This window comes from Dermacentor andersoni, chromosome 10 (genome assembly GCF_023375885.2).
Source record: "Dermacentor andersoni chromosome 10, qqDerAnde1_hic_scaffold, whole genome shotgun sequence".
Taxonomy (NCBI): Eukaryota; Metazoa; Arthropoda; class Arachnida; order Ixodida; family Ixodidae; genus Dermacentor; species Dermacentor andersoni.
The window spans coordinates 93,522,641-93,537,126 of record NC_092823.1 but is presented as its reverse complement, the minus strand read 5'-3'; the positions used below and the strand labels follow the sequence as shown (position 1 = coordinate 93,537,126).

General features: G+C 46.2%; 1 protein-coding gene across 1 annotated transcript; it reads right to left on the bottom strand.

Moving 5' to 3' along the window:
• Positions 1-8,047: 8,047 nt before the first annotated feature.
• On the bottom strand, positions 8,048-13,909 carry LOC126543545 (uncharacterized). Its single transcript, XM_050190656.2, has 3 exons — positions 13,733-13,909; positions 11,299-11,536; positions 8,048-8,356 (listed from the first exon to the last, which is right to left on the bottom strand). Exons 1-3 carry the CDS (start codon positions 13,892-13,894, stop codon positions 8,064-8,066), a joined length of 693 nt encoding a protein of 230 aa, XP_050046613.1. The 5' UTR covers positions 13,895-13,909; the 3' UTR covers positions 8,048-8,063.
• Positions 13,910-14,486: the final 577 nt, after the last annotated feature.

Below are 14,486 nucleotides of genomic sequence, written 5' to 3'. Positions count from 1 at the left end.
GGACATCATTGGTCCATTAAAAACGTCCTACCCTAGGTATCTAGTCACTTTAGTTGATTATTACTCAAAGTGGCCAGAAGTACTTGGTACTAATTCCATCTCTACAGATGATGTCATTAAGCTTCTTGACTGGGCTTTCAGCCGTGAAGGGTTACCAGACTCTATAGTTACGGACAATGGCCCGCAGTTTGTCTCAAAACAATTCCAGGATTACCTGAAGGAAAAGGGAATGGCTCATTTTTTTCTCCTCGAACTATTATCCTCAGGGAAACGGCCAAATAGAAAGGTTCAACCGAGTCATTAAGGAACATCTGCAGGTAGCCAGGCTTGAAGGTCGAGATGTTTCGAAAAGCATTTCAGAATTCTTGGGTTCCTATAGGATTACGCCACGTGCTACAACGTGTCTCTCCCCAGCTTTCCTACTTCATGGCCGTCAACCTCTTTCAAAGATATTAGCAACCTTAGGTTGCATAATCAGGTAGCGGAACAGGACAGTTTTCTTCCTCAAGTTCGAGAGAGTATCTCGCAGAAACAGTGAAAAACTGAACAGTATGTACACAAACGTAGAGGTGCTCAGGCAACTCGTATCAAGGTGGGAGAGACCGTCAAAATAAGATTTAACAGGAAAAGATTTTTTAAGTACAGTAAACCTCGTACAGTTAAGGCCCAGATACGACCATTTACTTTTGTACTCAGTGATGGGAAGACGTGGAATGCGTCTAAGTTAACCCTAGTGGTAAATGATTCAAAAGATAGTACATTGTTTACAAGTGATAAAGATTTTTTGTACTCATATTCAAACTTGGATAGTCATTCCGACGACTCGTCTTCCGTTACATCGTCTCTTCATAGTAATAAGCATCAGCTAAGTAGTTCGTCTGACTGTATCACTTCCGAGTCTACACAGTCAGCAGTCGTCTCTGATTCCGTGGGGGAATCGGCAGCCTCCCAGGACTTGTTGGGACGTCGAGAGGAGCTTCCTGGGCAACCCTCTTCAGCTTTGAGCGACACCCACATTCAGTTGTCTAACCAGGGGGAGGGAAACAATAGTGGGACGACTGGGTCTTCAAAGTGGACCAATACGCGTCGCAACCCTCAAAGTTCTCCTGAGGTACGCACACGTCCTCATCGTAGCAAGAAACGGCCTCCGTGGCTCGATGATTTTGTTTCTTGAGTGTAGGGCATATTGCCATCTTTGAAGTGCCACGGCTAGGGGCCTCGCTGTGACATTACAGAGACAGGTCACATGTTGCTTGGTTTAACACAGGTGTAAAATGTGTTTTCTTCGGTACGGTGCAGTGAGACTTGTGCCCTGTGTTTCTTGTCGGATTTTGTGTTGATTTGTCTGCAGTGCAGTGTGACACCTGTAATTTTTTTTTGTGAAGTGCTAAACGCACCGGAAGTTCCTCGATGACTGCCTGTGTTCTGGTGCCCCAAGACTGGTGCGCCTGTGTGTGAACTTGGGGGGACGGACAGAAATTATTCTCGGATTTAAGTGCGTGTTCCTTGTGTGTGCGTTTCACTGAATGGTTACTCGGTATTCCAGGGGGCGGGGATGATGTGGTATAGTGTCTCCCTCTGAGAGATCTCCTGTTAACCATTCATTCATGTTCTGGCCTAGTCTAGCTAGATGGCGCACCCCCTTCGGTCATGTGTCGGGCATTGACCAAACAGAAGGTGACATCTGGCAAGTGAAGTCTTCGTGCAATAAACAGCCGCTTGCCGGCCTAGTCCTTTGTCTGGTTTCATCGAGAGCGGTTGTCTCCGCGCCTCTCTCTCTCGCGTCGGTGTCGCCGGGCCCCCGCCGCCTGCCGCTGCCGACACAACAACCCTTTATAGGGGAACACAGAAAACCTGGTGGATATTTTTATAGTCGTATTTAGTGAAGCTAGAGAGAGAAAGACAAAACATATTTATTGAGTAGTATAGTATAAGGGGTGGATTGTTGATTAATGTAGCCAGGTGCACAGATGTTGAAGAAACACTGTGGAGGAATGTTAAGTTAGGATGTGGAGGTGACCTTCGTGGTATTCAAAAAGCTACGTGACTTCTACGAGGTTTTGCGTGCGGGTGACTTGTGGCGAGGGAGCTGGTGATTGCTGAAACGTTTGGCGTTACGGCGATATAGTGTATGTTGATGCCGTGACGTTTAGAGTTGATACTGTTTTGCCTAAAATACCGAATGTAATATTTATGATATGCCGAATTTTATACCTCAGAATTCGGATTTCAGGAGGCGATATTTAGCTCGTAGCACATTGGGCTCCTCTGTACCTGCTCGAGTCGTGTATATTGGGCACAAAGGCGTGTCAACGGACACAGTTCCCACAGTGGTGGTGAGGACATATCCAGCCTGTCCTTTTTTTAGGCACGCCCTACCCGAGCGAGTACAGTGCGTAGCTTATAGGCACCAAGTGCTGAATCGCTAGTGTACTTAGATTTATGTAAACGGTACAAAAGAAAAAGGCCTCTTCGCTCTGCCAAAGGGGTCCAAACTAATCCGAATCCCGTGCCCAGGTATCTCAAAGCCTTAGTGTCGCCTTGGGCCGTTGAACCTCGTGGACCATACCTATTCGTTTTTCTGTTTTGGGGAGCGTTTCTTATTGGGCACTCTCACAGGGACGTTTGTTCAGCTATCGATGAGTTTCTGATGGCCGTAAGGCGATCGCATTGCTGTGCATTTTTATCATCGCATTTTTATCTGCGGCTTTCTTCGGTGTCTTTCGCCCGACCTTTGCTTTATTTTGGCTTTAAGGAGACACTAAGCAGCACTACCAAATAAGTTAGACTGGTCATGTATTACTTCAAAGCGCTACCATCATTCATTTTACGAGAAACAGCAGAGAATTTCAAGATTCCTTCAATAAGAAACTCTGGTGTTACTAAAGAAGCATTGCTTTGCCCTGGATGTCGTGCCGAAATCTGTCTTGGTAGGTCAGCGTGATGTTACCGATTTATAATTATAACCTTGTATTTTTTCGCTTATAGCGGAGCAATACTTCTCTAAACATGTTAAGCTCAGTTCCTAGTTCAACTGAATATCAATGAGAGCCTTTGCATCTAAACAATCACCGGAGTAGAAGGTAATAAAGATAACGGCATACAAATTAGTAAACAATATTCGCTGCATCATGCCAAATTGCGCATCGCGTCATTTATTTCAAATATTCAGCTTAGTAGCATCTACCTAAATTATCACAGCGTCCACTTATCGCAGCGTCCACGTACAGGGTTATAGTAATTCTATAAGTTTTCACACAGCGTGAATAAATAAAGTGCTAAAGAACTGCAGAAAATCTCAAGCAATCACTTCTTTTCTTGCTGTTGGAAATGTCAGAAGCTTCCGCAGTGGATGGGCACCTCACTTGAGCTCTATCAGCGTCTTCGTCAAAAAAGAGGCTCCGCGCGAAGGATGAAGGACAACAAAGCAATGCCGTATAATATATGCTGAGCTGCACATAATAGATCACTTCAATGCAGCACAACACCATTTTATTATTTCCTTCGCATGTACACTTCTTATTGCTCGTGAGCTTAAGCCCAAATCACTCTTCCCATGACACGGGAGTTGGGGAAGTCGCGTCAGTACTAAAGGCAGGAAAACTGCACACAAACGCAAGATCTCTATGTATCAAACATAAGATTAGCTACGCAATACTCCTTTTTATTAGGATCGTGAAATTTAGAGAGACATGCATATTATCACAGGCGTTTTTTTTTTCACACAGAAAAAGAACAATACAAATATCGCTCAAAGTAGAACTTTGTCCTTTGGCCCTGTGCATCGCTTTATCTAAATATCGTTTCCCGCTTAGTTGAAATATAGTTGAAATTCCCTGAGATGAATTAGTATATAGCGGGGATATAGTATTTGCTCGCTTCCGACCATAGCTATAGAAAACACATGGTTTAGTGTTGCCGTTTTTCTTTGTGTGATGGCTTTGTAGACAGATACATTTACCTTGTAAAGCTGAAACACAGTTCCAGACAAAAAAAAAAAAAAAGAAATGAGAACAACTTTATCCGCCCGCTTTATTTCTCGCAACGGAGAGTGCAAGTATGCGAAAAAGTCTATGTTATTAGTGTAAGAACATTATTAGTATAGTGAATAAATAATTGGTAATTCGTTTGCTGTGTTATCCACAAGTTAAACCTCCCTAAAAAGTATCAAAAATGCTACTATAGGCTAGGCGTCGGTTTTCTTGTGGCTAAATGAGAGAGAGAGAGAGAGAGAGAGAAGGAGATAGCAAAGAGAGGAAAGGCAGGGAGGTCAACCAGACGAGCGTCCGGTTTGCTACCCTACACTGGGGGAAGGGAAAGGGGGAACAGAAAGAGGAAAGCGGGATAGAGGGCACACTGTCTGTGCACGCAGCAAAGCGCCTTGAAATTAGTTAAGTACCAGCAAGTGCTCCGCCGATACGTTGGGCTGCCGTCATTACGCTGTCTGAAGCTAATTTTGGTGCTTCCCCGTAGCTGGCGATGCGCGATTAAGTCACCAGTGAATTTTAAAGTATCAAACTACACGAAATGAAATGAAACGCAGGGCATTACGGAGTACAATCACCTTTAATGTAGTGTTGCAACATACCTGCAATGCTGCCTCTTTAATTTTACTTGTTGGCGAAAAGACGGTGTCAGCGAAGTCGTCTAGTCTTATTTCTTTTTTCTTTCGATGCTTTCTCGCCACGCGTAATGACAAAAGAAAATCAAACAAAGATGCATTCCTCTGAATCACGCATGAGCCTGCAATGCATCAGAAAACTTGCCCGTATAACTCAACAGTTGCACCTGTCCAGTACGTCCCCTTTCAGCCCGGCCTTTCTCAGCACGTCAAGCCTGATTGCAGGCTGATTACAGGTGGTAGTACGTGCATGACTGTTACAACAGTGAATGAGGATTACTAAGCGTACATATTCGGGTAACAGGATAGGTAGGCGTCAGTGAACTCCCCGTTGAGATGCAATTTTTTATTAGTTCCATTATGTTCAGTTCATTTGTTCCTGCTATCGTTATTTTTTTATGCTTGTTCATGTTGCAGGAGTGGTTGAGTTGTGAAGGAGTGAAACAGTGGTGAAGCAGGAGTGAACCAGAAGTAGGTGGGCCCGAGTAGGCTCGAGCAGGAGTGTCATTCATTCCCTTGTGTCTTGCTGTATAAAATGTAGCAACCCACGTACTCTTTACGTCAATTTCTCCACAGCGACCTCTGTATAGCAGCACTGAATAACCTGATTGCGCGCGTAATATGGCACAGCCAAGAAGGGTGTCGAACCCCTGCCGATTGCACAAGAATCGGAACGACCATGGGAACGACCGTACAGAAGCCGCCATAACGTAATTCCCATTGTGGCTAGTGCCATTATTCTCAATACCGCTAGCACGTTATACTCAAAACATATTGCTGAATTCAGCATCTGCACATTTCACCAGCGTATGGAAGTAGGCAAAGTTCATTCCGCTGATTGTTTTAGGAAGGTCCGATGGACTATTCAAATTTTGCTGCGCGTTAGGAGTGCGTTTCGAGGCACTTTAACTAGATGGCGCCACCGACTCGCGCAAGGCTCGGGATCTCGCGTCTCGTCTGAATTTGCATCTCGTCGTCTGCACATGCTATCAGTACTGAGAGCTAAATTTCAGCGGCGTAGGACGTGAGAAACACAACTTCGGTAAATACCACGAATCTTCTTTGTTCCACCTAATTACGGGATCATATATTGTGAGCCGATACTCTGTCTTATTTTTGGGGTTACGTCCGGCAAGCGTCTGACAGCTGGCAAGCATCAAATCGATGTAACATTAGCGGGCACCCACTCGTAGGATTACCGTTATTGTACCATTAGCCACCCAATCTCAGGTCCTCCGTGCCTCTGCTCTAATCTACCCCCTTACACCCCGCGCATTTTGCCGCTGGAAATCACCTCTCACCTACCCTGTGTTAAGGGCTCATTTCCCCGTCATCCTTTGCTTTCTTATATATGCATAAGCTTGAAAAGTGTCACGGCGTTTCTTAGACTTTTGCCTTCTTCCATGCTTAGGGCGCGTTCCGTGGTTGGCTGTTGACGATCGCCAGATGTCCTGCTTAGTTAGTGCTGAATGTGATCACTAAGAAGAATAGGTGAAAAACCTGGCGGTAGTAGGGAGGGGGGATAGAGAAAATACAAAGGGATGTTTTCCATGCGCCCTTGTTTAATATGCACTGTATTGCTTTATACAGCTAATAAAGCAATACTAGTGGTACAGAAATACCTAACTAATGAACACGTTCCGCAACTATGTTTCTATGATACGATTAGATACGACACGCTTAATTAATACGATTAATACGACACGATATGATTAGATACGACACGCTTAAAATACTGTAACTTAATGAAGAAAATAGAATTATTAAATTGTGTTCTTGACAGTTTCTTTGTGTCACATAAAAAAAAAATACACCACGTACGTTCCTATGGCAGAACCCCCGGGCAATTGGTCGTCGGCATCTGGCGCCTACTCCACTGCGTAATCGCTCAGAACAAGCTGGCACGACTTCCGTCGATGTCATCTAAGACAGCGCGAAGCAGGCGAAACCGCGAAGAACCTGACTGCTATAGGGACTACGAGAAGGGACGAATGCGAAACGGGACAGGGGAAAACAGCTGTAGCATACAATAATTGTCCTTTTTTTAAAACTTTTTCTGTGCAAACAAACAGGGACGAAGCGGCGGCTTTGGTCCACGGCATTTTATCTCAAGTGTTGTGTGCGCTATGGGCGTGCTCTGTTGACTAGATCGCGCAGATCTGTGGGTATTTAAGCAGGAGGTTCTTCGAAAATAAAACCAGTTGTTAGAAAGCGCTCGCCCTTGTGTTGCTCCTCTTCTTCGTCCCTGTTTGTTTGAGCACAAAAAGTAAAAAAAAAAATGAATATGTTTCAACTAGGCCGACTCGCAGTTATGCTTCAATAATTGAACCAAATTCGTATACATTTATGGCGCATATGGCCGATAACGTAGCTGTCCTTCTGCGACTAACGGCTTCGGTTAGGCGCATGCTGTGTGTGACAGTTTACGTGTCATCTCACTGTGACATATCTGCCTTCAGTTAATTGGCCTACTTTCTGTTGCTGAGCACGAGCTCGTGGTTTCGCCGTCCTCCTCCCCTTGGCACAAAAGCACGGACCTTGTACGGATGAGAAGACGACGTATTTTTTGTCACAACAAAGGGACACCAAAGCAGAATATTAAGCTAAGGTACGTTAACAAGCTGCGATTTCGCGTTGCATAAAGTGCCGTTCTTACCGTGAGATGACGCTTTTGTAAATAAAAATGCAACAACAAAAGAGGGGTGACAACTGTATCTTTATGAACTGTTGTCCAGTAAACTTTGACTTTGATGTTGCCTTATTATAGAGTTCAGGCACCAACTCGCATGAGGTAACTTTTTATTGATTGATGAAACATGCCTTCCGTTTCAAATAAAGCAATGGCGCAACTCAGCCACATTTTATCAGGAAACACTGAGCAACCCAGTGAAGGAAAAAGTCCTGATAAGTTTTAATGGAAATGATTCATTTGACCACAGCTTTACGTATTCCTCGATAATGGTGCACCACGTATAATTTCTGCTCGAAATAATACTCCGCTCACGTTCAATTCCGCAACTTGGATGCGCGTGCGGCAAAGTGAATAACTCGAAAAGGGTGTATAGTGAAACCTCCCACAAGTAATGCGCAGACTCATCAACGTTTGCACTATGTATTGCAGATGAGTTCTAAGAAAGCCTCTTTCAGCAAAAAATAATGAGATCTGCTAAATACTGGTCCATTTCTTACGCGCCGTGTTGTTAGCTTATGAACCATTTGATATATATTTCTGATGATCGAGTATAATGAGGCCGGTTCGTTCCAATGCGTTTTCGTTTTCCATAGCTTGTACTGAACGCTGTCTTAATATCGGCGTATTCGACTTACTCCCGCACTGCGTTCATTCCCCCCCCCCCCCCCCCAACCTCTTCTCACAAAAAACCATCCGGCCCGTCTGATGCTTGAATGACAAACAAATACAATAACCACATAAACAAACATTCTAGTGCCAAAACGGACACCTGTGGCCAGTCCACATGGCTTGGTTGACGGCGCACTGAAAAGCCCTCGAGAAAGGAGCAAAGTTCCTCAGCGCCCCGTTGACCAAGATGGCCGCGTTTGGTTCGCCGCAGTGTCCGAGGGCCCAGAGCACGAAGAACAGCTCGGCGTTGCTGTAGTCCGGATGCAAGCGGACGCCACGATTGAAATCTTCATGCAGGTGACGGTAGTACAGCGCGAGCAGTGGCTCCAGCACACCGGACTCCAGGGTTACATCCGTGGCCAGTGCGCGAGCGTCTGCAGTGGCCAGGGCGCGTGTCTATTGAAGTTCGTTCATTGTTCCAGCGAGAGAAACGGTAGCTAGAGGCTTGTCAGGTCTAACATATGTTGTATAACGCATCCCTAATACCTTGTCCACAATAGCAAAGATTGATCGAGTGGTTCCTAGTTACAGTGATTGATCGATTGATTTATTCAGTCGATGATCGATTGGTTGTTCCATTCAGCGATCATCGATCGTTCATCAATCTATCCGGTGTGCTATTCTGCACAGTCAAATCCCGCCTTGTGGGCGTTTTGAGCCAATAAGACAGGTTGTAGCAACCTCGTCAACCAAGGAGAGCTGATACGCAAGTGAATTTGACAATATGATGCAATTTGACAGTGTCCAGAGTAATATTCCTGGTTGGTCGTTTGACTGGCGAATTGATTGATTGATTGATTGATTGATTGATTGATTGATTGATTTAATGTTTCATGGTCCTAGCGATCAATTAGCACGTGTCTGATTCATAGCACAACGATAATCAAATACATCAATGTCACAAAATTAAGTCTGAAAAACGTGTCGATGCCCATAAATTGACTACAATCCTGAATAACATTGACCAAATTAAACGGGCGTAATTATAAGCTGAAGGGAAATAAAAAATATGAATGCACCAAACCGTAGGCATACATTACGGCCAAACAGTACAGGACAGAACACTGCCGAAGAGCGTAGCGCTCGTGTCGTCCTCAGACTCGAAGGTAGCTCAGGGACATATGATCTCTTCATATCGGTTCCTGCTAAACAGGACGGAGCAAATCGCGATTTGAGCTTGGTCCCTTCTCGGATCACATGGTCCCTGCTCGGTTCTCTCGGCCCCGTTAAGCGCTTCGCGATATGGCCGAAAGTCAAATCACTGTTGTGATTTTCAGCAAGAATTGCCTGACTACAGAAGGCAAAACTCCGTTGTCTGGACACATCTGTATTAAATTCATTTAAAGTTGCTTGTTGAATTGAAATGCGCCGCAACAAACGTGTAAGTCACGCTGTTAGTTGCATGGCAAGTATGTAGCCTACGCTCTCATCGTTCCGACAAGTTTGTTCCGTCGTTCACGCATTGTAGAGCGCGAGCAAGGTTATCATAGGTCGTGTGCCATCGTCGTCAGTTTTTCTCCGTTGTCATGTTAATGCTAGTAGAAAAGTGATCTGATGTACGTCATATTTCACGCGACTGATTCGTCCGCGATGGCGTCCGTTATGTGAATCCAACTTTATTGAGTGGTTACGTTACGAATTTGAAGCATCTTTTCCCCTGATTTTAGGGCGCAGCTCTCAGGCGCCCATTCCTGCGGTGAGAGTCGGCGTCGTCCCTCGGCGGCCTCGTAACCAAGCGAGCAAGCACAGCAAAAGGATGAGAGTGCGAATGAAAGACGGCGATAGTGAAGAGAGCGCGAGGAGGAAAGCGGAGGAGGAGGGTGCAGCGGAACCATCAGACGGAAAGCGGCGGAGGAATAATGGCGAAAGCATGAGAAGAAAACCATGGTGCCGCGCACGACAGGCTTGGCGGTGACGATGGCTAAGAGATGGCACCAGCGTAGCTCGCGTCATCTGTGTGGAAGCAAAGCTCTGCATGAGTGAAGGTCTGACTGCGGCGGCTGCTGTGAATCGCACCCACGTGTCACGATTAGCAGGGCGCGCTTCCTACCGTTTGCAACGTGCCGCACGAGACGGCTTGTCCGCGCCAGCCTATATATGGCGAAAGGAAAACACTTATACAGCTGTGCTCTAATTTCGTATTACGGAGTATCGTAATCTTGGATGAATTCTTTAAGTACCCCCTCTTACATGCTGAAGGCATGCAAAGCTTCATGTGCATAAGTGAACTAACTGTCACTTCTTTCTCCTTATAACAATCACTTCTCTTGCCAAATCACAGAGGTGATGCTGTACGCGTCATCTGTTGACGTGTTGATGCAGCGTCACGGATTATCATGTCAACTCGCCATATTCGAGACTCCCTTCACAGGTGTTTTTATTCCTTTGCGACGACACAATAATCTAGATCCAATTAATGTCAACTTTTACGGAAGTTGATGGTATGGGCTCAAACCACTTTAATACTACTTGAAGAGATGAATATCTTACGCCATACGTTCATCATCATCATCATCAGCCTATCTTTATCTTCACTGCAGGTCGAAGGTTTCTGCTAGCGATCACCAATTACCCCGGTCTTGCGCTAGCTGATTCCAACTTGAGCCTGCAAATTTCCTAATTTCATCACCCCACTATATTTTCTGCCGTGCTCACTGCATTTCCCGTTCTTGACCCCCATTCTGCAACTCTAATGGTTCACCGGTTATCTGCCATACGCGTTACTTGGCCTACCCTGCTCCATTAATTTATAGATTACATTTAAGAGTGAAGGCAATGTGCAGCATAATGTGCAAGAGAATGTACGAGGATATGTACATATCTTATCATACACACTAAAATCTTGCCGTCAATTTTCCGCACATAGTTTGCATTATATGCAAAAGTAGGTTATGGCTATCGTAAATTTCAAAGAGCCGACTCAGAACTAGGTCCTGTGATGAAATCGGGAAATTAGGAAGCTGGTGTCAGCTGGCGCAAAACAGCGGTAATTAGAAATAGATGTCAGGGGCCTTCATACTCCAGTGGAAACAGAACAGGATGATGATGGTGTTTTGTGGTGCTGGGGATAAAGAGAAACAACCGTATGAAGCTGCAGCACAATCAAGCCATGAAAAACGGATCAACATGGGTTTCGTTGGTGAACTGAAGTATACAATTAGTCATGAATGAGGGTTCAATCTTGCAAGAACCTTCATTAGCATAAATAAGATTTTAAAAAAAGGATATGAGAGCGGTAGAAAATGACACTGGCATCTGGTGGGAGTCGAACCCACCACATGTGTATTACAAGAACTTCAAATGAAGCACGGCTCACTTTGTCCAGCGCCGGCGACATCGAGCCCGGCAGCGACGCAGTCGACAATCGCTTCGAGTTGCTGCTCGTTGCGACGTCGCCAGGAGTACGGCCCGTGGGACGTTGGCATCAGCTCGCGCAGCACGGCGCGACCCAGAGCAGGGACCAGCACGGCTTCGACGGTGGACATGGAGTTCAGAAAGAGCCCCAGTAGGCCAAGCGGCAGGACCAGGGCCTTGCGGTCCTCGAAGTAGTGCACCTAAGGGGGCGAGAGCGTTAAAAAGTGGTCGTTGCAGGTCATCAGCCAAAGGCTGAAACCATGCTGCAGGGGATTAAATAAAAATTGGCTGAAGGCTTAGCTTGGTTAAGCCTGGAAAATTGCGAAAGCAATACCCTTGGCTGCGCCTGGGTTCGGCTGATGGTGTGGCCATGGTTGCCCTTTGTTAAACTTATGGCTATACATCATCCGACATAGCGCAAGGCAGCGCGCCGACCACTGCGAGGAGCCGAGCTGTAGCCCCATTTATCCTCCTAGCGTGACGTCACACCAGCGAGCGCCCTCTCTCGGTAGCGCCGCAGCAGCGGCGTGCAAAGCTTCGCCTCCACCATCGATGCCGCGAGCTGGGGCCCCGTCTCTCGGTCTGGCGTGACGTCACACGGTCACGTGACGTGCAGCTGTGTAAGGAGGCGCCAGGACCACCGATGGGCCGAAAGTGCGAGCAGTATTGCTTTCGAAATAAAAATAGAACAGTTTTGATTAAAAAAGCGCAAAATGTCACAAAAATATTTCTGTACTGACCGTTGTTCATGCACCCGAAACGCATGGCTGCTATTCCAGTGGTGACGAGCGAAACACAGCTGTGGTTGCTAATAATAGATGCGAGATTTTCTAAACACATTATTAAAACAAACTGTTCTACTCCGATACGGAAATAATGATTGGCATGACTATGTGGCTTATTAAATATTTCATTACCGTAGAGTGCAGAAGGCTTCTGCGCAAAGTCGCATTTCGTTCGGCTTCCCGTCGTGCCTGAATCTTGAGTTCTACGTGTTATTCGTAATGCTTCGTGGTGCCAGCTACCCAAGCTCTCCCACTTCCGCCCACCTTGCAACTTGCCTTCCTGGATTAAGCTGAATGCACACGATGGACTGAATGGCTGATTCTCTGCGCGGGCGTGTACCACGTGACTCAATACTACCGAACCAGGTCGCGCAGGCTAGCTGCTCCTGGTGTGATTTGCTGCAACGAACACACGTGACACTCAGCGGGAGACTGAGTCAGCCGTTCGTGCAGTTGCGTAAACATTGCTCTACAGAAGCGGATCGCGGAACGCGCTGTGCTTAGTTTGCGTTCACACTTGAAGGCGAAACCACGCGAAGCTGTAAAAAGCGGGAAGTCGGGTGAGGGGCGAGTGACGACTAAGTGTGGAGAGTGAAATGAAATAGCACTCCGTTTAGCTGCTGCTATTCAGTATGCGAGGTGGAAGCTGCCCTTGAACGTAAGCGTGCCGCCAGGAGATTGCAAGACTCCACCACGTTCATGCCACGGTCGTCAGCATAGACTTGCATATAAAAACTCTAGTGGCAAATCAGGAGCTGGTGTCGGCCACCAATATACAGCGCTTCATCCAGCCATGGGGATGCTTGATTTTCTCGTACCTTTCTTGCCCTTTCAGCTCCGAACAAGATTCATTTTTTCTTTGTTTCATCAGATTGGTAATCGCAAACTCATTGCGTGGTGATTATTATTAGCCTTATTGAGCCCTGTGGTTTCTGCTTTATGAGCATACTAAGTAATGATAATTGTTTAAAAGAATTCGAACTAACCATTTTGATAGTTTCTCCCTAAATGTCACAGACATATAATTAAAAGCCATAATATGCGCTTCTTCTGTAACGCCAACCTGGCCCTGAGAGCAGTCAAATAAGTGAACTGTAGTGACGACCAAGGTTCAGCATGTGCCGGAGCTGAAGAAAGACGACTACATCTTGGTCTGAAGCTGTCTCCAGAAGCCAGAGACTCTAGATATCTATAGAATCGACGTCACTTAGCCATAAAACCAGCTGGACGGATCCCGACCTAAATTTGGCGGAGGTGGATATATTTCAGCATTGATCGGAAGAAGATCGGCTAAATCAAAAGCCGGTATTGGTATTCGGCTAAAAAAATAGAAGCCATCACTGCGGAAGGATGGCGCCGGAATGCGAAAACGCAGCATTCAAGCGGAGTTCGTCGCCGGCTTCTCCACAACAACATGTTGATAAATGAAAGAACGATGGTGATGGGATATGGGAAACTGTTCAGCAGTTTAGCAGTTGGCTCCAAAGCGAGGGGCCGTCATGCGCGATAAAATTGCAATTGCACACTGTAAAGTGGGCAGTATATTCTTTACAGTCTGAGATACGCGCTGTATAAAATCGCATGGATCCGCCATTGGCCATGTACACTTGCCTGCCAGGAGAAGAGGCCGGCGTCGGGTCGCGTTTTATCGGAACCGTCTTCCACCAGGGCATCGATAGCGACCAGCTGCCGAGCCGCTAGTTCCCGAGCGGCGCGCCTTTCCTTGACGTCATCGCTGACGCCAGTGGTCCAGTTGTCAGCGGCTCTTGCCATCCACTCCGGCACCAGAGCACGTAACACCTGTACCAGTACACAAGCGTTATAATATATATATATATATATAATTGCGGTGCTGGACCACTCATTGTCTGAGAACGTTCTTACTGCGGTAAATTTCTGCAGCAGAGCGTAACCTGCAGAGTGCTGTGAGCAATACGAGACGGAATACTGAATTAATTTTTAAGCAACGGTTATTCGCAATGCGTATATTCTAACCCGAAGCCGTTATTATGTGACATGTAAGCTTTCCGTCGGAAACTTAGCCATAATTAAACATTTTATGTGGCGCATGCGCGTTTAGCCATACGGCCTCCTGAGAGCAATGTGTGCGTCCCCTTCCATAATCATGGAGGGGGTGCAAGTCCACCGCGAAAACCTATGACCACGTCCTAAGTACGCTGCCCCCAAGACATATCAGTAAAATGCTTGCACTTGAAGCTGTCAAAATTCATCTGTAGCTATAGCTGGTGTCTCTACGTCTGAGCGGGTGGCTCCTGTTGCGAAAAGACCCAGACTGTCGTCGCCACCAACGTTGTTTTTTTTCGTCTTGTCCTGGCTTAACTAGCCTAAGCTTTCATATAAGACT